The sequence below is a fragment of the Aotus nancymaae genome, unplaced genomic scaffold (assembly GCF_030222135.1).
Source record: "Aotus nancymaae isolate 86718 unplaced genomic scaffold, 86718_ANA_hifiasm-v0.15.2.pri h1tg000069l, whole genome shotgun sequence".
Classification (NCBI taxonomy): Eukaryota; Metazoa; Chordata; class Mammalia; order Primates; family Aotidae; genus Aotus; species Aotus nancymaae.
Window position 1 is genome coordinate 1,647,319 of NW_026988484.1, and position 23,635 is coordinate 1,670,953.

Genomic DNA, 23,635 nt, shown 5'->3' on the forward strand with positions numbered 1-23,635 from the left:
TTGAGAGCCTGTAAATGTATGAATTGAGCATATTATTGAGCATATTATTTTATTATCTTAAATAATTCAAAAATAAAGGATTTTGTGGAGATACAGGGAGGATTTAAATTAAGTGACTCCTGCTCTCAAAGGATATAAACCTGCTAGTTAAAAGATTTCTCCAGTCAACATTTTATTTTATTGTTTTTGTTCTCTTATCTTTTTAGTTTGGTAAAAACACATCTTGGAAGGCAGAAAGAATAATATATTAATAGAAGAAGTAGAATAGCAGGGCATTTTTAATATCTGCCTACGTGCCTGGGTAATATTACTATCTTTAGACTCCTGAAGTCTCTCATAATTCCTTTTATTCTCCCCTAAGCCTCACACTTAATAGCCACACTGTCTTTTACATGTGCATTTATTTTCCTTAAATGAGGAATAAGATTAGTCTTTCAGTGCTCTATATTGGAGATAATAGATGTTAACTCTCTTTTACTGATGACAGAAACTTTTGAGCTGTCTCATTTCAGATGCTATTTAGCACAACATGCTCACAATAAAATACAACAAATCCAAGTGTGCATATCAGCGACTATCACTCAGCCAGGCAGCTAACTACTCAGAGCTGGGAGCTCAGCATCCTTGTCCAAGTGCTAGGCACATGTCTGCAATGTGAAGTCTTTAGAGTGAATGCTGTGAAGTTCAGCATTTTTTTTTATCATTAACAATGGAAGATTTCCAAAGTCTTCACTGTGAGGAGAGAAATGTCAGGCACCCCTAAAGCAGGTGGGCACAAGGGTTTGTGTAGATTAGATGTTCTCAAAAAGTGTCATTTCCCACTATATAACAAAATATGTTTGTGTTCAATCACAGAAAACATATACAATATATATGTATGTTTGTGGGTTTTTTACTGGATTTTCTGTGATATAATTCCCCTGTAAATCTGACACTTAGCTGAAAAAAATAGACCCTTACCAAATGACATTTGCAATCAGGTCAGTGGGTGCTGGAGCAACATCTGTGCAGGTGTGCAAAGGGGGCATCTGACCCTGAGATAAAGGTTTGAGACTCCATGATCTCATCTCCTTGCTGGGAAGTAATTATCATTTCACCTGTAACTTCAGTGACATTATGTGCACAGGGAGCTGAGAACACGTTTGAAAAATATTTGTGTATTATACAAATTACTGAAGGTAATTAATTTGAATTATAAAGTTTTCTGTAAATAACTGCAGAAACAGCTGAAGAACCACTTTCCTGTGAAACATTGTTTAAAAATCTTGAGAAACTCTGAACAGACCAGAAAACACTGGGATCTAATAAGTGAAGAGATAAAAACTGAACACCTCATTAACCATGATTATTAACCATTTTAAAGTCTGACTCAAAATATGACTCTTTCATACACTTGAGTTCATTGAGGATACTGAAATTGAAGAGATTAGTAAATGAATAGACAGAAAGAATCGTTGGGTGGTTCAAATGAGCAGAAATCTATGATGTCACACTCATTAAGCGTTCTCCAAGACACGTATTGAGGTTCCAGTGTCAGCCGGGCCCTTCGGTAGCTATGCTGTACCATCTGTGCACAAAACATAGAACCTAACTTCTAGTAGAGGGAAATGTACAGCATTAAATAAAAATGTCACTAAGTTGTTAGCATATGAGAAAGAAAAAAGAGCAGAACATGATGAAAAGTTGAGGCCGTAGGAAGGATTGCAACACTGAGATATCCATAATAGAAATGATAGGGCAGTTGATACCTAAGCAAATACTTTAAAGAGGTAAAGGGGCAGGATTGATTATTTTAAATCTGTAAATGTTGACATTTTTCTTGCATTATTGCAATTGATAGGATTACAGTTACATGACACTAATGTATAGTAGTGGGAAGAATGCAAATTCCTTTTGCGTCTCCTTACAAGAAACATATTTTAATATTGGACCAATGGTTATGATGCTGATATGGGTTTATGTAGATCCTGTTTGCTTTCAGACAGTCTCTTCTTTTTGTAGCTGTTTCCTTAATGATGAGATCACATAATATTCAATTACTTTTAAGCTGCAATTGACATTTTATGTGATATTTCTTTTTCAGCTAAAGTACTGAAATGCATGGATTGGATTGATATTTCTAAGCTTTTGTTTCTATGCAGTCTTAAACTTACAGAAAAGATGCAAAAGAAAAAGGAAAGAGGAAGTTTGACTCCTTTTCATTTCTTTTTTTTTTTTTTTTTTTGAGATGGAGTCTTGCTGTGTCTCCAGACTGGAGTACAATGGCACGATATCAGCTCACTGCAACCTCCCCCTCCTGGGTTGAAGCGATTCTCCTGCCTCAGCCTCCCAAGTAGCTGGGATTACACACACCCACCACCATGCCCAGCTAATTTGTGTGTGTGTATGTGTGTGTGTGTGTGTGCATTCTTTTATATATACATTTTTATTTTTTATTTATTTATTTTTTTAATTGCATTTTAGGTTTTGGGGTACATGTGAAAAACATGCAAGATTGTTGCATAGGTGCATACGTGGCAGTGTGATTTGCTGCCTTCCTCCCCTTCACCTAAGGGTTTCACCATGTTGGCCAGGATGGTCTCGATCACCTGACCTTGTGATCCACCCACCTTGGCCTCTGAAAGTGCTGGGATTACAGGCGTGAGCCACCGTGCCCGGCCAGTTTGTCTCCTCTTTAACCAGATTTATAGAGCTTTTTGCTTTCTTGCCTCCTCCCTCTCCTTTATTTTTCTTATTTTTATTTGATGTTCTCATCCTTGAAAGATTTGAAGAATGCTAGTCAATTATTATTATTTTTACTATATTTTTTTTAGTGAAGTTTCAGGTTCAGAGCAAAATTGAGCAGAAAGTACTGATTTCCCATTTTCTCTTTTATTTGATTTTATGTAACAAATTTTAATTCTCGAAGGCTTATGTTTTAACTTAACATTGAGTCATTTTAACTATTTAATGTTTTTTCTGGAGATGGGGGATCTCGCTGTGTTGGCAAGGCTGTTTTCAAGTTCCTGGCCTCAACTGACCCTCCCACATCAGCCTCCTGAGTAGCTGGGATTACAGGTGCAAACCACTGCACCTGTCCATATTAACTGTTTTAACTGGGAGTCTATGTGGTCCCATTTTTTTTTTTTTTTTTTTTTTTTTTTTTTTTGAGACGGAGTTTCGCTCTTGATACCCAGGCTGGAGCGCAATGGCGCGATCTCGGCTCACCGCAATCTCCGCCTCCTGGGTTCAGGCAATTCTCCTGCCTCAGCCTCCTGAGTAGCTGGGATTACAGGCACGCGCCACCGTGCCCAGCTAATTTTTTGTATTAGTAGAGACGGGGTTTCACCATGTTGACCAGGATGGTCTCGATCTCTTGACCTCGTGATCCACCCGCCTCGGCCTCCCAAAGTGCTGGGATTACAGGCTTGAGCCACCGCGCCCGGCCGGTCCCATTTTATTAAGGCAGTTTTTTAAGTGCTAAAGACTTATTTTACCTTTAGTTTTATTTATTGTGTTAGAGCTTCTATACCTGTATAAAACATTGTATGCCAATGGATATGATGACTACAGGAAATTTAGGCAATGGTGTTGTTAATACCTTTTCCCCTGTATTTTATATTTTGTTATCTTCTTAAGATTATAGCCTACAATGTTTAAATTTAGGGGGATACCTAGGTATGTGTACAATTCAGGTCGTGTTAAGTCCATGAAGTTGTCAATTTGTGCATTTTAGAAAATGTCAAAGTTAATTTAGAGCCTATGTTGTAGATTTGTAAAAGCTCTTTTTCTCTTTTTGTTACATAAATTATTTTAGTATCTAAATTTTGTTTACAACATAAAGCACTTTTAAAGGTTACAAAAGACCAGTCGTGGTGGCTCATGCCTGTGATCCTAGCACTTTGGGAGGATGACTTGAGCCCTGGAGTTCAACAACAGCCTAGGCAACATAGCAAAACCCTGTCTCCACAGAAAAAAATTAACTGGGCATGGTGGTGTGCACCTGTAGTCCCAGCTACTGAGGTGGCTAAAGCAGGAGGATCACTTGAGTCTGGGAGTTTGACGCTGCAGTGAGCTGTGATCTCGCCACTGAACTCTAGCCTGGGTGACAGAGTGAGACCCTGTCTCAAGAATAATTTTAAAAATGAAAACAAAACAGAAAAGAAATCAAAATTCCTTAGAAAAAAGTCTGATTCCTGCTCCAGTCAAGGAAGTTACAAGATAAGTCTGTAATGTCTTGTTGGACCAAAAAGAATTGCCCAAAGAGCAATGGTGACACGAGCAAAGGGCAAAGAAGCCAGCTTGAAGAAGCTCTCTCCGGCCCAATCTGGGATCACTTGACCATCAGAGTAAATCATGACAATTCCAGATTAAAACCCAATGAAACATGTAATAATCCATTAATACATGCTGATAGAGGAAGAAAGAGAAAGAAAGGAAGGAAGGAGGGAGAGGGAGAGAGAGAAAGGAAGAGAGAAAGAAAGAAAAAGAGAAAGGAAGGAAGGAAGGTGGGAGGAAGGGAGGGAAAGTGGGGATATGGGAATATTCATCCCACAGGAGAATGCCAAATAGTCACACTGAAAGAGTTAGAAAACCATCAGTGGTTGCTAAAACGAGAGGTGAAAGACTGATATGAGGCCGGGCGCGGTGGCTCACGCCTGTAATCCCAGCACTTTGGGAGGCTGAGGCCGGTGGATCACGAGGTCAAGAGATCGAGACCATCCTGGTCAACATGGTGAAACCCCGTCTCTACTAATACAAAAAAAATTAGCTGGGCATAGTAGTGCATGCCTGTAATCCTAGCTACTCAGGAGGCTGAGGCAGGAGAATTGCCTGAACCCAGGAGGCAGAGGTTGTGGTGAGCTGAGATCGCACCATTGCACTCCAGCCTGGGTAACAAGAGCGAAAATCTGTCTCAAAAAAAAAAAAAAAGGCTGATATGGATCAGGATATGTACATAGTTCAAAATATTTCCTGACTAGTAAATGTTAAGGAAAAATAGTTTAAATTCAAGAGGACTGAGAAAATTAAAGTGGCCAAAATTAACATAATTTTCAGAAGTGCAAGCATCATGTGGCTCATGACAGCTCAAGGATGATACAATATCACTTCTCCGGTGTATTAGGCTTTTCATCCATTGCCGTAAAGAAATCCTGAAACTCGGTAATTTATAAAGAAAGGAGGTTTAATTGGCTCATAGTTCTGCAGACTTTACGGTGCTGGTGATAAGAGAGTGGGGCAAGGAAGTGCTGGGTAAAGAAGGGCGGGTCCCTGGCAAGGGCTCCACCCCTGGGCCTATGCCTACGGACCTAGCTAGGTGAGGATGGGCATTTCTGTTTTCATGCTTAAATGGCGCAATTCCCAAGACCGCCCTGGCCTGCCGTGTCACTATCTGTGAGGCGGAGGTTGCACTGAGCCAAGATCGTGCCACTGCACTCCAGCCTGGTCGACAGAGCGAGACACTGTCTCAGAAAAAAAAAAAAAAAAAAAATGCCTTCAAGGCTTTTTTCTTCTTGTCTTGGATTTTAACATGCACTTGGCTCTCTTTTAGTTGTAAAAGTATCTCTAGAAAGTGGTTGTTCCACAACCTGCTTGAATCCCTTTCCCAAAAAAATTTTTTGTTTCTCTGACACATGTCAAGTCTGCAAATTTTTTAAATTTTTTTTCTCTGCTTCCCTTTTAAACATAAATTCTATCTTTTGGCAATTTATTTGCTCGAGCGTCTAGGACAGGTTTTTTGGAGTAGTCAGACCACATCTTGAAAGCTTTGCTGCTTAGAAGTTTCTTCCACCAGCTATCCTTGGCCAATACTCTAAAACTCAAACTTCCGCACATCTTTCGGGCATAGGCAAATGCGTTCTTTGCTAAGCCATAACACAGCTGACCTCTGCTCCAGTTCCCAATGCATTTCTCCTTTCCATCTGAGACGTCATCATCCTGGACGTCCCTGTCCATATCACTATCAGGATTTTGGTCACAACCATTTAACCAGTGTCTAAGGTGCAGGCTGAAGCCACTCAAGTTCGCAGGATTCCTTTCAGTCTTGTCAGTTTCCAAAAGCAGAAGTAGTCTCGAGAAATATACAGCTTCGTCCTTTCAGGCATCTGGTGTAATTAAGCCAAGAGATAATGTCTGAGACTCTTGTAAAAGTGTTGTTAAAAAAAAAAAACAAAGGCTGGGCGTGGTGGCTCACACGTGTAATCCAAGCACTTTGGAGGCCAAGGCGGGCAGATCACCTGAGGTCGGGAGTTCAAGACTAGCCTGACCAACATGGTGAAACCCTGTCTTTGGAAAAAAAAAAAAAAAAAAAAGGCCAGGCGCTGTGGCTCATGCCTGTAATCCCAGCTCTTAGGGAGGCAGAGGCGGGAGGATAGCTTGAGCCCAGGAGTTCGAGACCTGCCTGGGCAATATAGCAAGACCCCGTTCTCCACAAAAAGGAAAAAAACAAAAAGACAAAAAAAAAAAAAAAAAAAATTTGTCTAGGCAGAAAATTCTTAAATGAAAAAAAATAAAAGTGTTGTTAATGTAATATTGAGTTTCCTTCCATTTATAATTCATTTATTTGCTTTTTTTTAACCCTCAGCTACTATTGGTTTTCTTCCATTAACACTCAAACTTCACAAATAAAAAAAAGAAAAAAAAAAACTAAAAACACTCAAGCTTTTCACCTTTGGAAGGAACCTTAAGTTCAGCCACTAAGCTGGTCCAGATTGTTGATAGCAAGTTTCTCCCCCTCAGTGCATTCCCTTTCACATGGTGGGGGGTTACACATCCATTTTTAACATCAGGCAATTTAGCTGCATTTACCCTTAGCCCCAATATTGCTAGATGGGGTGAAGGCAAAACCCACCCCCATCAGTCCTTTAGGAATTGTGACATAAGATTTACAAACACAGTTACAATTTCTTGCTTATAAACCATCCTTGCGTCCAACACTTGAAGTTGCATCCCTGGTCCGAGTTCTACTATATCAGGTAGGGAAGGGCAAAAAAATTTTTTTGAGGTGCTTTGAGAAAAAAATAAAATAAAATACATAGCTGTTATACCAGTGTACTCTTCCCTCGGCAAGAATTGCACAGTCACACTGTCACAGACCACATGCTCTTTGGCTTCCCATGTAATTAAAATTAATGTATGGTCAAACAGATTTCCCAGACAAGGCTTTTATTTGGGGGCTTATGCTCCAGGGCATGGAAAACAGCGCAGTCACAGGGATCCTCCAGCTGACTCCCTGAAAAAGCCAGTAGGGATTTTTTATTAGGCAAAGCACAGGGGTTGACGTCAGAGGTAAGGTTAGCAGGTTTGGCTGGGCAAAGCACATGATAGGTAGACGATGCACGTCAGCATATCTCGTTTAACGGTTATCTTGAGTAATGGACCACCTGGTGGTCTGGCCAGTGGCAACAAGGCTTCGAGTCAGTTGTTCAGCATTCCTTCTTGAGGCAGAACACTCTGCAGCCTTGGTTTGATAATTGGATTTCCTGAGGCCTGTTCCTAGAATTCTTTAAGTAAACGGCATGGTTAAACATTATGGCCTCAGTGAGATAGTGGTGTGGGGTTTATGATCAGTGGAAATGCATGAAAGAATGCTCTAGTGTGAGCCCACAACTGTGAAGGTGTATAACCCCTTTTTGCTTAGACAACCGATGTATCAATTGTCTGTTATACTTTATCAAACTATTACTTTGAGGAAGCTATCTCTCTGCCCATTATTGGATATTTTGGGCTATAAAGTGTGTTTCTTGGTCTGAAGAAATGATGGTTGGCCATCCAGATCTATGCAATATTTTGTGTTCTGTTTTGTTTTTTTTTTCTTTGTGGCACATTGGGCATTTTCATCTTCCATTGGGTAAAAAAGCCCACTCCAGCCGGGCGTGGTGGCTCACGCCTATAATCCCAGTACTTTGGGAGGCTGAGGTGGGTGGATCATTTGAGGTCAGGATTTCGAGACCAGCCTGGCCAACATGGTGAAACCCCATCTTTAAAAAAAAAAAAAAAAAAAAAAGCCCACTCCAGAGTCAGTGTCTATTTTTGTCAAGACTCATTTTTAGTCCCTCAGAGCTATCAGCATCAGTCTCACTTGCCAGATGTGTCCAGGGCCTTACCATCAGGGCAACTGCCCCACAGCCATCAGCAGTCTCTGTCTCTCTTGCTGAGAAACCAGTTTTTACTGATATTATATGCCTGAAAGAATGCAAGAGGAAAATGTCTAGATTCAGCCCGTCTCTGCACTACTGCAGTCTCCCTGTACCCAGTCATTTTATGGACTCAGGTGGCCACCTCAAGGGAGCACACGAGGATATCTGCTTGTTGATATCAGTTACCTTCTGAACCTGGAAAGTGTCATAAGGGAGCAATGACTCTCTGGGCCAGTGGCACAGGGGTAAAAGTATTTACCAAGACAGGTGTAGGCAGAGAAAAGCAGTTTTATTAGAGAAAGTAGAAAAATACTTATGAGGAGGCAGTGGGCAGCCTGCAAGAGAGAAGCAGACTGCAGAGAAAGGGGGGCTTGCTGGAGATTTTATAGACTAGAACTTGGGTGGCTTGATAATGCCAGGGCAGCAGGGAGCTTAATTTGCGTTCTTTAGTCAGCTGGAGTGTTTGATAAATTGAGGCATTTGATGGTAAGCAGGAAGTTTGTGAGTTATGTATGTTATCTGAGCAGGAGGGCCATATATGTCTTGGGCCATATGTCCTGGACCACAAAGAAAAACAGATTTATAGCTTATTTGCTTTATCTCTTGACTTTCTCCTGGTCTCATTAGCCTGACTCCTTTTCCGTAATTAGGACTCCACAGGAGAGAGTTCTTCCGATGAGCATTCATTTGTTCTACTTTAATACAGCCCAGGCCATGGGCATTGCCCGTGAGTCAGGAAAAACCCAATCACAGGGGCTTCCACCACTATTCAGTTCTTCCATTACTATTAGAAAAACAGCATGCAATTTGGCCCGCCCAGCTGATCTGTTTTTACCTTCTTTGATCAAAGTAGCAGTCTTCCAAACAGGATGTTATACATTCACTTTGAAAGTAATGTCTTCTCCTTCTGCTATCAGTCCTAGAAAAAAAAAAGAAAGAAATGTCCGTAAATCAAGTAGCTCTTTCTTGGTCAGTTGAAAGCTATTCATAGTACACCGTCCAAGTGTCGGTAGAATCCAGCAGCATCTCAACAGTTCCAGAGTCAGTTCTGAGGTAAAGAGGCTCCCTCCTTTCATTTCTCAACTGTCACCAGCCTGTAGAAACCATTTTCATTTTATTATGGACCATTTCTCGGCACTGCCATCCCCATTTCAGCATTTCTCTGACATCACCCAAAACCAAGTATTTCATGTTTTGAGATTGTTTTATGTCCTTCATTCATAGGGGTAGGTTCAGTTAATGTCCAATAACAAGGTTGTAAATGCCCCTGAAGTGGAAATTCTCTAGACCAAAGTCTCAATAGTTGTTGCTGGGAGACTTGCCTAGGCCTTTGCCATAAGCCCCAGTAAATACTCCATAAAAGGCTTTTAAATGAAGACTTTGTCCCTACCAGCACTGTCATTTCCACTATGCACTGTGTGGGCTTGAGGAATCTTACTGGCTCCTATTCAGCATGTCCAGTTAACATTGTTTGAAGGGCAGATTTATGTACTTTCTGTTTTATGGCACTAGTCAGATACAGTGTTCATTTCCATGGTAAGATCAGTAAAAGAGACACAACCACTTCACAAGAAATGTTTCAAATATACCAATTTTCATAATCCAGTCAGCCCTTCCATTTTATGTTCTAGTTCCAGGAACTTCTATTCTTCTCCCCAAGACTGTTTTAGCCTCTGTTGTGCACAAGGCTTTGGGTCCCTAGCCAAAGGCTGAGCCAAAGGACCCGGCTCTTATGTCAATCTTTATCTTGATTAATCTGTGTAACTATTGCTCCAGGCAACTTCAGATGAGATTTCTCATGGTAATCTCTGCCTTCCAGCTTTTAAAATTTTTCCGAATTGTGGAAAATACAGCAAACCAGTTTGAGACCCTTTACTGTTGAGGGTCAGCAAGGGCTTCCTTTGGTCCACCCAACCTTCAATGGTGTTCTGTTAAGATCTTTGTTGTCACCTCATCAATATCCATTTTATTCATTCCATTTCTTATTTTTATTTATTTATTTATTTTTAGATAGGGTCTCGCTCTATCACCCAGGCTGGAATGCAGTAGTGTAATCACAGCTTGCTACAGCTTTGAACTCCTGAGCTCAAGTGATCCACCTCAGCTTCCTAAGTAGCTGGGACCACAAGTATGTGCTACCACACCCAGCTCATTTTTATTTATTTTGTACAGCCAAGGTCTCATTGTGTTGCTCAGCCTGATCTTTAACTCCTGGACTCAAGAAATCCTCCTACCTTGTCCTCTCAAAGTGCTGGCATTATAGGCATGAGCCACCGTGCCTGTCCATTCCGCTTCTTAACAACTAAATATTTTCACCCTGCTGAGATGAGTCCCGTGACTTTCCCCTTTGTTTTCCCTCTTAGTTTCAACCCATCAATGTTCTCTTTATTCACCTTATTTCTTTTTTTTTTTTTTTTTTTTTTTGAGACGGAGTTTCGCTCTTGTTTCCCAGGCTGGAGCGCAATGGCGCGATCTCGGCTCACCGCAATCTCCGCCTCCTGGATTCAGGCAATTCTCCTGCCTCAGCCTCCTGAGTAGCTGGGATTACAGGCACGCGCCACCGTGCCCAGCTAATTTTTTGTATTAGTAGAGACGGGGTTTCACCATGTTGACCAGGATGGTCTCGATCTCTTGACCTCGTGATCCACCCGCCTCGGCCTCCCAAAGTGCTGGGATTACAGGCTTGAGCCACCGCGCCCGGCCTCACCTTATTTCTTAATAACCATTTAAAAACTTCCACCCTCCTGGGATGAATCCTTTCACTCTGTCTTTTGCCTTTCCCCATTCTCTTGTTAATTAACCTGATGTTTTTATTAGGATCTGAAAGATCAGGAGAGGAAGCTGAAATAGCAAATTTGATAAGGTTCTCAAACTGTTGTTTGATTCTGCAGAAATAACATCACATGGGGTGTCCATGTAGATGGGGCCTCCTTAACCACAGCATTTAACATGATCTAGGTAATGAGAATATTTAAAGAATAAATATCTCAGTAGTCATAAGCCAGTCCCACAAAGCTAGCACATAAAGTCTATCAGCTGCCTCATCTGGGGCGTTGATTCAGAGGCTCAGGAAGCTCAGGGCATTGATTAGAGGCGTTGATTCAGGCTCAGGGAGCTGAGACCAGATCCACACGGACGCGTACTCCACAGGAATGCCCTGCGGGAGCAAAGAAACTTCCTCCCCATCATGTGCAGGGTCGAGGCGTTCGAGGCCTTGCCGGCTGAGGAGGTTCTGTGAAAGACAGGAGCCACCTAGGTATCGCGCTCTGCGCAGGTGTTCCAGAAGGCCACGTGGCGGCCTCGTCCCTTGCCGCACCTGCTCAGACCTGAGCCCCTTGACGTCCCCAGATGCGGGAGGCAGGGCAGAGATGTCCCAGGAGCAGAGGTCCTGGGCAACTCCACCCCGGGGGACGTCACCTCGGGAGCCACAGAGGAAAGCAACTCTGCTTCCCTGAGACTCTGTTTCGCTGAGGACCACACTTAACATTTATAGGTGGAGTTAGACCCCTTCTCAGGGTACACCGGTATTATGGTGCCTTTTATCTAGTCCACCAGGCTGGCTGTTCCCTCAGGAATTACATATACCCATCTGCTATTGTTCACTAGTGAGCTGTGGGTCCTGCATGAATCCAAACAGGCTCTCCACTCTGCAGCACTGAAGACTAGATACTGCCGGCCAGGCATGGTGGCTCATGCCTGTAATCCTAGCACTTTGGGAAGTCCAGGTGGGTGGATCACTTGAGGTCAGGAGTTCAAAACCAGCCTGGCCAACATGGTTAAACACCATCTCTACTAAAAATACAAAAAAATTAGTCGTGCATGATAGCGGTGCCTGTAATCCCAGCTAGTCAGGAGACTGAGGCAGGAGACTCGCTTGAACGTAGGAGGTAGAGGTTGCAGTGAGCCGAGATCATGCCATTGCACTGTAGCCTGGGCAACAGAGGGAGATTCTGTCTCAAAAAAACTAAACAAAAGAAAACTGCATACTGCCCCCAAGTTAGTTACTCTCTGACTACATTCTAACCTCGCCTAGCACTAAAGTCTGTCCCAGCACTCTCTTTTATTTTCTTTTTGGGTTACAGATAATAACCAAGGAATCGAATATTTCACTTTTGTTTTTAAATTTAAAAATACATTTTAAATTATCTTTTTAAAAAATAAGACCAGGTGGGAGTGCAGTGGCTATTGACAGGTGTGATCCTACTACTGAGCAGCATGGGAGTTTTTATCTGCTCCATTTCTAACCTGGGTCAGTTCACTCCTATTTAGACAACGTGGTGGTCCCCTACTTCCCGGAGGTCACCATATTGATGCTGAACTTAGTGTGGACACCAGATCGGCATACTCCTGAATTTAAGCAATCCTCCTGCCTCAGCCTCCTGAGTAGCTAGGATTACAGGTGCACCACCACACCCGGATAATTTTTTATTTTTTGTGGAGAGGGGATCTGGCTGTGCTGCCCAAAAGATCCTTCCATGTCAGCCTCCCAGTTCTTGGATTATAGGCGTGAGCCACCGCGCCGGGCCTGACATTTGCTTTTCTTTTTCTTTTTTTTAAAGACAGGGTTTCACCATGTTGGTCAGGCTGGTCTTGAACTCCCGACCTCAGGTGATCCGCCCGCCTTGGCCTCCAAAGTGCTTGGATTACAGGCGTGAGCCACCACGCCCGGCCTGACATTTGCTTTTCTTCACATTCTCTAGCTGTGTAACTTGCAACTCTTTAGCTCTGTGCCTGCAGAAGAACCGAACATTCTGTTACCAACAGAGCATGGCCAGATGAGACTGGTCCAGCGGTTATCCCTGCACCTTCGCGGAGGCCGAGTCTCAGGGTGCCCCCAGAAGCCCGTACCAGCAGCTGTAAGGCAGAGCATGGACTTCCCCTGGGGGGACTAAATCCCACCTTTGGGCTCCAGAAGCGTCGCTCCTACTACGGTACGCCACCGCGTGGGGCGCCCTGGGAACCCGCCTGCTTCCCTATTGCCCGAGGGCGGTTGGAGATGGTCCCAGCCGGTGTGGGAGACGAAGTAGGACACTTCCTCAGTGGGGCTCAAGGCTCATCTGGACCCAGTTTTCAGCCGAAGGGCGGTGGAGGGGGCGTCGGAAAACGCAGAGCGGCTCCCAGTCCCGCCAGGAGGGAACTCAGGGAAGCAGAGGCGCTTTCCTCCGCCGCTCCGGGGCCTCCCCCGGGGTAGAGCCGCCCAGGACCTCTGCCCCTGGGACATCTCGGCCCCGCCTTCCGCATCTGGGGCCAGTCGGGGGCTCAGGTCCGAGCAGGTGCGGAGGGGCGAGGCCGCCACGTGGCCTTCCGGAACACCTGCGCAGAGCGCGACACCTAGGTGGCTCCTGTCTTTCACGGAAGCGCCTCGGCCGGCCTCGCACGCCTCGACCCTGCACGTGACGGGGACGAGGTTTCTTGCTCCCGCAGGGCGGCCCTGTGGAGTACGCGTCCGTGTGGGTCGGGCCTCAGCTCCCTGAGTCTGAATGAACGCCTCTCATCACCTCAGCCGCGACGGGACCACAGAAATCGACCAGCAGCCCCTTTAAGGAGCGACAAGGCCCAGCCCGCTCCTGGACGGTGGCAACGCCATTTCCCAGCGCCCCCAGCGCGGCCGCTTGGCCTTTGTTCGGGGTCACTCTGGGCCGCAGCATCCTTCCCTGGCCCCTGGGTACCAGGGACGACTACATTACCCACAAGGCTCTGTCTCCAGCTGCAGGGATGCTGAGCCAATCAGCGCTGAGAAAAGGGTCGTTTCCGCTTTTATGCCAATGGGTCTGGGAGGGACTTCCGGTATTGCTTCAGTGGCGGTCATTTTAGCAGCCCTTGAGTGCATGCAGACCTTGAGCTTTGGGAGCGCTTTGTTTGGCGAGAAAGCCGGAAGGCGCGAGGGGAGGGGTCCTTCCGCTGAACAGTGGCGGTTCTAAGGGGCAGCGGCGGCGGGTTGACGGTTTTGCCCAGGTCCCCTCGCCTGTCGCTCTCGGGTCCCGCCCCCACTCTGCCCACAGGCTCCGATGGCTGCGGCCGCGCTGAGGGCCCCGACTCAGGTGAGCGCCGCCTCCACTGGGCCTCACCCTCCTTTATCCCCATTCAAATTCTAAGGCCCAGTAAGGGGTGCCTTCTTGAGTCGCTACGGTCGAGATCCCCATGTCCAGTACAGTGGAGACTCGTGGGTGGGGTCCCAATTTCCAGAACTTGGGTGATGAGGCATGTAAGAGGGTGACAGGGGCCGGCGTTTGTAAACTCTTAGAGATTGAGTGCCAAGGTGGGGAGTTTTCCCTTAATTCTTAGGATACTAGGAGCCGTGGAGGGTTGTGTACAGAAGAGGCATATGGTCTGAGTTAGGTGTTTCGAAGTTTTCCAGAAGCCGCATGGAGTTAGACTAGAAAAGAACGGAATAACACGGAGGCATAGAATGGTTGAGTTCTTGTGCAGGGTCCCACAGTTGCTAGGAGCAGAGAATGGAACACTGAGGTTCAGAAACAATGCAGACATTCTCAGTCCACCGGGATCTGGCCTGGACAGGAATCCAAGGAAGCCTGAATCAGTAGAGCCCTGCTCTGGTCACCTGCCTCTCATGATCTTTGGCTTTCCACAGGTTACCGTGACTCCAGAAACACATATGGACCTCACAAAGGTGAGTGGCGGGTGTCCCAGGCCCTCACTGGTCCTGACCCCATCCTGGGGTTTTTTTCATGGATTTTTTTTTTTTTTTTTTTTTTGCCACATCCACTTTTTTGACTTAAGGACGCTTTAACAGACCCCAAACTTGACTTCCTGATTCTAGACTGACGGTTACTTGTAGAAGTTTTTATTGGTGGCAGACAGTGGAATGAGATGGAAAAGGTTGTCCTGCCTACTTACAATAATGTGTAAGGTCAGCAGTGAAGCTGAGCTGGTTCAGGGAAACCCAGCTCTCTTTTCTTTCTCATGGGAACTGAGAGCATCAGGGCAGGATTCAGGCCTGGAATGGCTCTGAGAAATTGGGTGTTTTTTCTGGAGGTGATGGGAGCAATGGGAAGGTTAGAGAAGAGGAGGGAGGTTATCTGACACTGGTCTCATCAGGTTCACTGTTAACAACACATAGAGAATACTCTGTGGGTGTGAGGGAGGCGATAGAAAGACCAGGGAGGGGGCCGGATGCGGTGGCTCACGCCTGTAATCCCAGCACTTTGGGAGGCTGAGGCAGGTAGATCACGAGATCAAGAGATCGAGACCATCCTGGTCAACATGGTGAAACCCTGTCTCTACTAAAAATACAAAAAATTAGCTGGGCATGGTGGCGCGTGCCTGTAGTCCCAGCTACTCGGGAGCCTGAGGCCGGAGAATTGCCTGAACCCAGGAGGTGGAGGTTGCGGTGAGCCGAGATCGCGCCATTGCACTCCAGCCTGGGTAACAAGAGCGAAACTCCGTCTCAAAAAAAAAAAAAAAGAAAGACCACGGAGGAGGCTGCTGCAGTGGCCAAGGTGAGTTTTGATAGTGGCTTCACCAGTGTTGTGCTGTGGAGGTAGAAGAAGTGCCTGGATTTTTAATTAGGCCTTCCTGCATTTTCAGATTTTTTGGGTAAGAGTAGTCAAGCATTACTCCAGGCCTTTTGAATTTAGCATCTGGGAGGATGGAAGCTCTATCAGCTAGCATGTAATGGGATTAATTTTCTTTTATCTTTTTTCTTTTCTTTTCTTTTCTTTTTTTTTTTTTTTGAGACAAAGCCTTACTCTGTCACTCAGGCTGGAGTACAGTGGCTCGATCCTGGCTGGATCTCTGTAGCTGAGACTACAGGTGCGTGCCACCATGCCTGGCTGATTTTTTGTGTTTTTGTAGAGATGGGGTTTCACCATGTTAGCCAGGATGGTCTTGATCTCCTAACCTCATGATCTGCCTGCATTGGCCTCCCAAAGTGCTGGGATTACAGGCGTGAGCCATCACGCTCTGCTTTTTTTATTTTATTTTATTTTTTTTTAGACAGAGTCTCACTCTGTCACTCAGGCTGGAGTAAGGTGACTTGATCTTGGCTCATTGCAGCCTCTGCCTCCCGGGTTCAAGCAATCCTCCTCTCCTGCCTCAGCCTCCCAAGTGGCTGGGATTACAGGCACATGCCACCATTTTTAGTAGAGACAGGGTTTCACCATGTTGGCCAGGCTGGTCTCAAATTCCTGACCTCAGGTGATCCCCCTGCCTCAGCCTCCCAAAGTGCTGGGATTACAGGCGTGAGCCACCTTACCCAGCCGATTAATTTTCATTAAGGATATCAGGAGTTTTGTTTTTCAGCTGTTAGTCTGAGATCTTCCAAAGAATGGTATATGCAGACATCAAGTGAGTAGCTGTCCAGTACATCTGGAATTCTGGAAGTGGTTTAAGATGAAGACATCTAAAAGGTGGTGGTCAGTGTTTGGCCCAGGGTAACTATGTGTTACAGTTAGAAGTGGGTAATCCTTGTCATGAAGATAATGCTATTAATAACCCAGGAAAGGAAAGGTGGGGGCTACGACTGTATCTTGTGCTTGGACACTTGGTAGAGGTGGTGAGCATCACTAACAGTTATGGGAGAGAAGTGATCATGGGAAGGTTGTAGGAAAGAGGATGATCTGGTTTATTAGTCTGTTTTCACACTGCTGATAAAGGCAAGTCTCTAGGAAGTTCCAGACTTTCCCACATTTTCCTGTCTTCTTCTGAGCCTTCCAAACTGTTCGAACCTCTGCCTGCTGCCTAGTTCCAAAATCGCTTCCACGTTTTCTGGTATCTTTACAGCAGAGCCCCACTTTACTCATACCGATTTACTGCATTAGTCCATTTTCATGCTGCTGAGAAAGATGTGTTCAAGACTAGGTAATTTATAAGGAAAAAGAGGTTTAATGGACTCACGGTTCCACGTGGCTGTGGAGGCCTCACAATCATGGCGGAGGACAAAAGGCATGTCTTGCATGGCAGCAGACAAGAGAGAACTTGTTCAGGGGAACTCCCCCTTATAAAACCATCAGTTCTCGTGAGACTTATTTACTATCATGAGAAAAATGGGAAAGACCCACCCCTATGATTCAATTACCTCCCACTAGGTCCCTCCCATGACGTGGGAACTGTGGGAGCTACAATTCAATATGAGATTTGGGTGGGGACACAGCCAAATTATAACATCTGACAAGTGGTCAAGGCTTCCAAGGCATTAGGGACATAAGACAGACATGTAGACAAAGAAATAATTGTTAGAAGATAACACTGAAGCCAGGTATAGTGGACTGTGTCCCTGCAAACTTCATATGCTTAAACCCTAATTCCGGTGTGATGGTATTTGCAGGTTGGGCCTTTGGGGATAATTAGGTCATGAGGGTGGAGACCTAATGAATCGGATTAGTGAGTACTCTTAAACTAAGAGGCCAGAGGACTACCTGGTGTTCTTTCCACCATGTGAGGATACAAGTGATCAGCAGTCTGCAACCTGGAAAGAGCCCCCACCAAAACCTGGCCATGCTGGCACTCTAATCTCAGGCATCTACCTGCAGATCTGTGAGAAATAAATTTCTGTTACTGATAAGCCACCCAGTTTATGCTATTATGCTAACAGCCCAAACTGACTATAACACTAGGACTAGTGCTTATTCACATGGTAAAAACTCACCAGGAATTTGTTGTAATCCTTGGCGTGTCTGGGGAGGCTGTCAGTCAAGCAGTTAGTTAAGTTTAGGAGTACAAGTGTTCATCTGTATGAGTCATTAGGTTGGGGGTAGAGAGCCTCTGAGAGTCTGTGCCACTGAGGCCACTGATTTGGAATGAGGGTTAAGCGGTGAGAGGAAGTTTATGACTGAAGAAGGGACATCAAGTGCAGCATAAGTGGAGGGCAGCCATCACTGTCTGGCATCAGGTGATTCTTGGTGGCTGAGGTTGAAGCAAGGAACAGAGTCAGGAAGATAGGCCTTCCAAGCAGGATAGAGGCTGCCTATGCCAGTAGAAACCATCAGAGATCTACGTCGCTGTCTCAGTTTGCCAGGCAGAGGGGTGAAGGTGGCTGTGGGAGTGAGACTGAGCGAGTATGGTTCAAAGAATGATGTGCATATGGAGAGGGAGTGTGAACTGAAGGACCCAAGACCCTGGCATTGAGGACTTAAGGGTGAAAGGTGAACTCACATTTCATTGTGTCTAGGAGGCACCATCTGACTCTTGGGGAACTGCCTGACAAGAAGGGATACAACCCTACATACTGGGCCTAAAGTTTAGATGTGGTACATCCTGCTCACCTCCTGGTTGGTGCTATAGAAGGACACAGTGATTATTGGGACCATGAGGAGAGAGTGGGCATCTGTGTCACCAGGGCCTGTATTTCCTTTAAGGTGGGGATGAATAAGCAGGTGGATGAACTTGATTGTGGAGGCGTTGATTGTGGAGTGACCTGTCCCCATCATGACAGGGCTGTGTGACCTTTGAGGACATCGCCATTTACTTCTCACAGGAAGAGTGGGGACGTCTTGATGAGGCTCAGAGACTCCTGTACCTTGAAGTGATGCTGGAGAACTTTGCCCTTGTAGCCTCACTGGGTAAGGCCCTCACACCAACTCCAGTTTCCTGATCTGTCTGTGCTCTTTTGCTGACTTCCCCACTTTCTTGGGATATGTGCTATGGGTGCCAGCACTGTGCACTGCCTGAGCAGCCCTAACACCTGCTGCCCAGTGGTCTGGGAAGCAGGTGTGCTGCAGTCAGCCAGATGGATCTCCATTGCCTGCCCTCTTCTTGGCTGGGTGACCGTGTTCAGATCCATGACACCTTGGGTCCCAAGTTCCCCGCACCCCCATCTGCTAGCTGATATTTTCTTGTGGCTACCTGTGTCATGATTATAGTCATTGTCATGGTCTATACTTAGGGGGACAATGGGCTCTTCTTACTCCTAGTTTTTTTTTATTTTATTTTTTCAATGATATTAACTTTCCCGTTTTGAGTGCTGATCACTCACATGTTCTGTGTTTCTGGTAGGACTTGGCTTCATGAAGGTCCCACATATCTAGACAACTGAGGGTGTGCAGAGAAACCTGGTTGCTTTATAGGGTGAACATGGTCCCAGAGAAGGCCTGGGCTTGTTGAGTGGCAACTGGTGGGGGGCACGATATCCAGGCTGTTTTCAGATCATCTAAGGAGCCTGTCCTGTCTTCACCACTGTTTGGGTGCACATGCCACTAGCCAAACCACATTTCTATATTTTCTTCCCTGTACTTGACACATTTCTGTCTTCTTATTTTCATCTATGACTTCTAGTACCTGGCTACCTTTGCCTTTCTGGTCTTCATGCATTATCTGCTCCTTTGCACTGCTCCCTCAGTGTTTTCCAATATCGATGCATACATAATGTCTCATAAAGTGTGCATATATGATCACATGAAGATAGGTGACCATATCACTTGCTACACAGTTTCAATTGGATTTTCCTGGGCTTGGGCATAATCAACCTTCTGTACATCATGCAGGTGTCACCAGCAGACAAGGTCTTCCTCAAGACTGTGGTGAGTTTTTGGAATTTGAAAGCTACTCAAAGATATCTTTTGAGGCCATTGGTAGAGGAATGGTTTGAAGACTATGCCATTCCCTGTCCTCCATCCCATCCATATGTCCTTTATTTGGCGAGGGCTCCCTCATTCTGTGATCTTTAGAGATCCAGTATTGCAAAGCAACCCCTTCCTCAGCCTGCCCCCAGCTCCATTATCCTCAAAACAAACCTGGTTAATCATTCCTTTGGTATGTGTGTAATGGAGCTTCCCGTTCTCAGCATAGTCAATATATATTTCATCTGCTTTTAGGTTGTGGCCATGGAACAGAGGATGAAAAGACACCTTCTGAGCAGAATGTTTCTATAGGAGTGTCACAGTCAAAGGCAGGTTCATCCACACAGAAGACTCAACCCTGTGAGATGTGTGTCCCAGTCCTGAAAGATATTTTGCATCTCGCTGATCTCCCTGGGCAGAAACCATACTTGGTTGGAGAATGTAGAAACCATCATGAGCACCAGAAGCATCACAGTGCAAAGAAATCCTTCAAGAGGGATATGGACAGAGCCTCATGTGTGAAGTGCTGCCTATTCCGTATGTCATTGAAGCCCTTTTGCAAATTGGAAGTTGGAAAGGACCTACCAGCCATGTTGGGGCTTCTGAGGTCCCTGGTCTTTCCTGGAGGCAGGAAGCCCAACACAGTTACTGAATGTGAGGAGGACATTCACAGTCAAGAAAGTCATTACAGGTCAGGTGAATGTGGGAAGGCTTCCAGCCACAAACACACACCTGTTCACCATCCAAGAGTTTACACAGGAAAGAAGCTTTATGAGTGTAGCAAATGTGGGAAAGCCTTCCGTGGCAAGTACTCACTTGTTCAGCACCAGAGAGTCCATACTGGAGAAAGGCCTTGGGAGTGCAGTGAATGTGGAAAATTCTTTAGCCAAACCTCCCACCTGAATGACCATCGGAGAATCCACACTGGAGAAAGGCCTTATGAGTGCAGCGAATGTGGGAAATTATTTAGACAAAACTCCAGCCTTGTTGACCACCAGAAAATACACACTGGAGCAAGGCCTTATGAGTGTAGCCAGTGTGGGAAATCTTTTAGCCAAAAAGCCACCCTTGTTAAACACCAAAGAGTTCACACTGGAGAAAGGCCTTATAAGTGTAGTGAATGTGGGAATTCCTTTAGTCAAAGTGCCATTCTTAATCAACACCGAAGAATTCACACTGGAGCAAAGCCTTATGAGTGTGGCCAGTGTGGGAAATCCTTTAGTCAAAAAGCTACCCTCATTAAACACCAGAGAGTTCACACTGGAGAAAGGCCTTATAAGTGTGGTGAATGTGGGAAATCCTTTAGTCAAAGCTCCATTCTTATTCAACACCGGAGAATTCATACTGGAGCAAGGCCTTATGAGTGTGGCCAGTGTGGAAAGTCCTTTAGCCAAAAGTCTGGTCTCATTCAACACCAAGTGGTTCACACTGGAGAAAGGCCTTATGAGTGTGACAAATGTGGGAATTCCTTTAGTCAATGCTCCAGCCTCATTCATCACCAAAAATGTCATAACACGTAGAGGCCCCATGAATGCTGCAAATGTGGAAGCGCCTTTAAATCAAGATCTGTCGTCATTAAATCCTGAAAGTCCACACTTCAGTAGAGCCTTAGGCCTACAAGGAATGTTCTATCTCTGTAGTATTGTAGCAGTAGAGAGCCTTTGTGAGGCAGCCATCTGCCTGAAGTTGAATCTCATTCTTCCTTGTTTCTCTGGTAGAAACCATCTCCCCCTACCACCTTGCACTGTGGGGATTGGTCACCCTGATGTGCTAAGGCAAGGCTGACATCTGTGTGTTCTCTTAGTCTTTGGAGGAAATCTTGAGTAATCTGAGCCTTTAGAGAAAATTATTTCTCTTTTCTGACTGATCACAGCATACATGTGACCCAGTTTTGGTCAGGAGGGCCCAGCCATGTTTCTGCTGGACACTTATGTGCAAGGATTCCCTTCATGGGAATTCTTGGTCTCACAAGACACTTGGTCATTCTTCTAGCCTCCAAGTCACCACCTGGTGAATGGCTGCCTCACATTGCTCCAGTTTGAACACTAATAAAGGCCTTATATTTGAACCTACCTGTAGTCTTGGGGTTTTGTTTACTGTGGGGTGGCTGGGAAACAGACTCAACTCTGTATGAAGGAAAGGACAGCTTTTGTGGGCTTCTGCAGGAAAAGTAAGATGACGGAGTAATTCTCATTCTTGTTTTGGTCATATTTGCTTTGCTACCTAAAATCTAGGAACAATGCAAGGTTTTGGTTATTCTAATTTGTGGCCTGGATCCCTATACTTTCTGTGGGACTAGAGGTCATCCTGAGGAGAGTCCAGCTGTTTTGACAAGCACCTGTGTTTCAGGGAATAGGACGATTTTATTCCATTGTTTCCAGAGGATGTCCTATGATGCCCAGTGCTGTTGAGAAGCTTTTGATGAAGTTTTATAAGGAGACATGCCCTGATAGCAAACACGCCATAGGCTGATGTCACTCAGAAGACAACGGGAGTCACGAGTGCACTGCAGTTGGTACAGAAATACTGGGTATGGTGGAGCCTGCAGCAAACTAGTTGGAATGTGCCTCTTGTAACATTGCATTTAGAAATCTTCCCATGACTGTGGCTTTGAGCAGTCATAGGACCTAGAAATCTGTGTATGTCCAATAATTGAGGTTATTGTCACAAAAAATAATTAAGGTTTTTTTTTTAAAAAATATATGTTTTAATTCTTATTGGCTTTCTGGGTGTTCACCTCAAGTTCATTGCTGTAGAGGCAGAAAAAGGAGGATAAAGATAATAGAAGTCCTGCAGGCCAAGGATGTATTAATAGCTCTTGTGATTTCTATCAGTGTTGCTGTTGTCTCAGATTGCCACAGCCTTCATTGCTTGCCAATATTTCCTGCACTGAGGGATGCATGGTTGCCCTTCCCCAGGCCTGAGGAGAGAGTGCAGTCAACATAGATTGACAGGCATTCTGATTTCTGAAAGATGGAAGATCAGATACTTTATTTGAAACTTGCTTTACAAACTTTCTTGATGTATAAGTGACCTCCCATGGTTTATATATTGTATATTTTGAAGAGTTTGTCATATAGGCCTGTGAAACCATCATAATCATGATCATGAACATATTCATGATTCACCTCATGCTGTTTTACAGTCTCTGCCTGCACTTTCCAGGCCTTCAAGAGTCCAGTCATTTACTTTCCTTACAGGTTTTCTAGGATTTTACATGAATTGAATCATAAAATACTCCATTTTTACTGTTGTTTTTCATGATGCACAATTATTAAGATTTATCCATACTGCTTATGTGAATACTTCATTTGTATTGCTGAGAAATATTCACAGAAATATTGCTGAGAAATATCCACAGCAATATTGTGGATATGTCACAATTTGGATAAACGGTTGGATGCTTTACAGTTTGAAGCTGTTACAAATAATGCTACTATGAACATAGGCATATAATTTTTTTTTTTTTTTAACATGGAGTCTTGCTCTGTCGCCAGGCCGGAGTGCAGTGACGCAATCTCGGCTCACTGCAAACTCTGCCTCCTGGGTTCAAGCGATTCTTCCACCTCAGCCTCCCGAGTAGCTGGGACCACAGGTGTATGCCACCACGCCTGGCTAATTTTTGTATTTTTAATAGAGACGGGGTTTCACCATGGCTAGGATGGTCTCGATCTCTTGACCTCATGATCCACCCACCTCGGCCTCCCAAAGTGCTGGGATTACAAGCGTGAGCCACCGCGCCCAGCTGGCATATAATTCTTAATAGGCAGAAATGCTTTATTCCTCCTGTGCCAGTAGTACAGTACGTGAATGCTTCACTTTTATAGAAATGACCAGACTATAACCTAACTTTACCATTTGCATTCCCATCTACAGTATGTGAGCCTTGGTGTTTCTCTCTCTCTCTTTTTTTTTTTTTTAAGATGGGGTTTTGGCCGGGCGCGGTGGCTCACGCCTATAATCCCAGCACTTTGGGAGGCCAAGGCGGGTGGATCATGAGGT

At 45.0% G+C, this 23,635-nt stretch overlaps 1 protein-coding gene across 6 annotated transcripts; it reads left to right on the forward strand.

Annotated features, from left to right (window-relative positions):
• Positions 1-13,931: 13,931 nt before the first annotated feature.
• On the forward strand, positions 13,932-23,520 carry ZIK1 (zinc finger protein interacting with K protein 1). 6 transcript variants are annotated; one of them, XM_012473208.2, is made up of 5 exons: positions 13,932-14,158; positions 14,710-14,748; positions 18,511-18,637; positions 19,559-19,594; positions 19,889-23,520. In XM_012473208.2, exons 1-5 carry the CDS (start codon positions 14,126-14,128, stop codon positions 21,151-21,153), a joined length of 1,500 nt encoding a protein of 499 aa, XP_012328631.1. In that variant the 5' UTR covers positions 13,932-14,125; the 3' UTR covers positions 21,154-23,520. The 6 variants fall into 6 exon arrangements, with proteins under 6 accessions (XP_012328631.1, XP_012328632.1, XP_012328633.1 ...); XM_012473209.2 differs by lacking the exon at positions 19,559-19,594; XM_012473210.2 differs by lacking the exon at positions 14,710-14,748.
• Positions 23,521-23,635: the final 115 nt, after the last annotated feature.

Bases quoted from the DNA above. Each gene is read 5' to 3' on its own strand.
- ZIK1 (XM_064367390.1), top strand. From the start codon at position 14,527: ATGGTTGAGTTCTTGTGCAGGGTCCCACAGTTGCTAGGAGCAGAGAAT. The intron at 14,749-18,510 runs GTGAGTGGCGGG...CCATCATGACAG, and splicing joins CACATATGGACCTCACAAAG to GGCTGTGTGACCTTTGAGGA. The intron at 19,595-19,888 runs GTGAGTTTTTGG...ATCTGCTTTTAG, and splicing joins AGGTCTTCCTCAAGACTGTG to GTTGTGGCCATGGAACAGAG.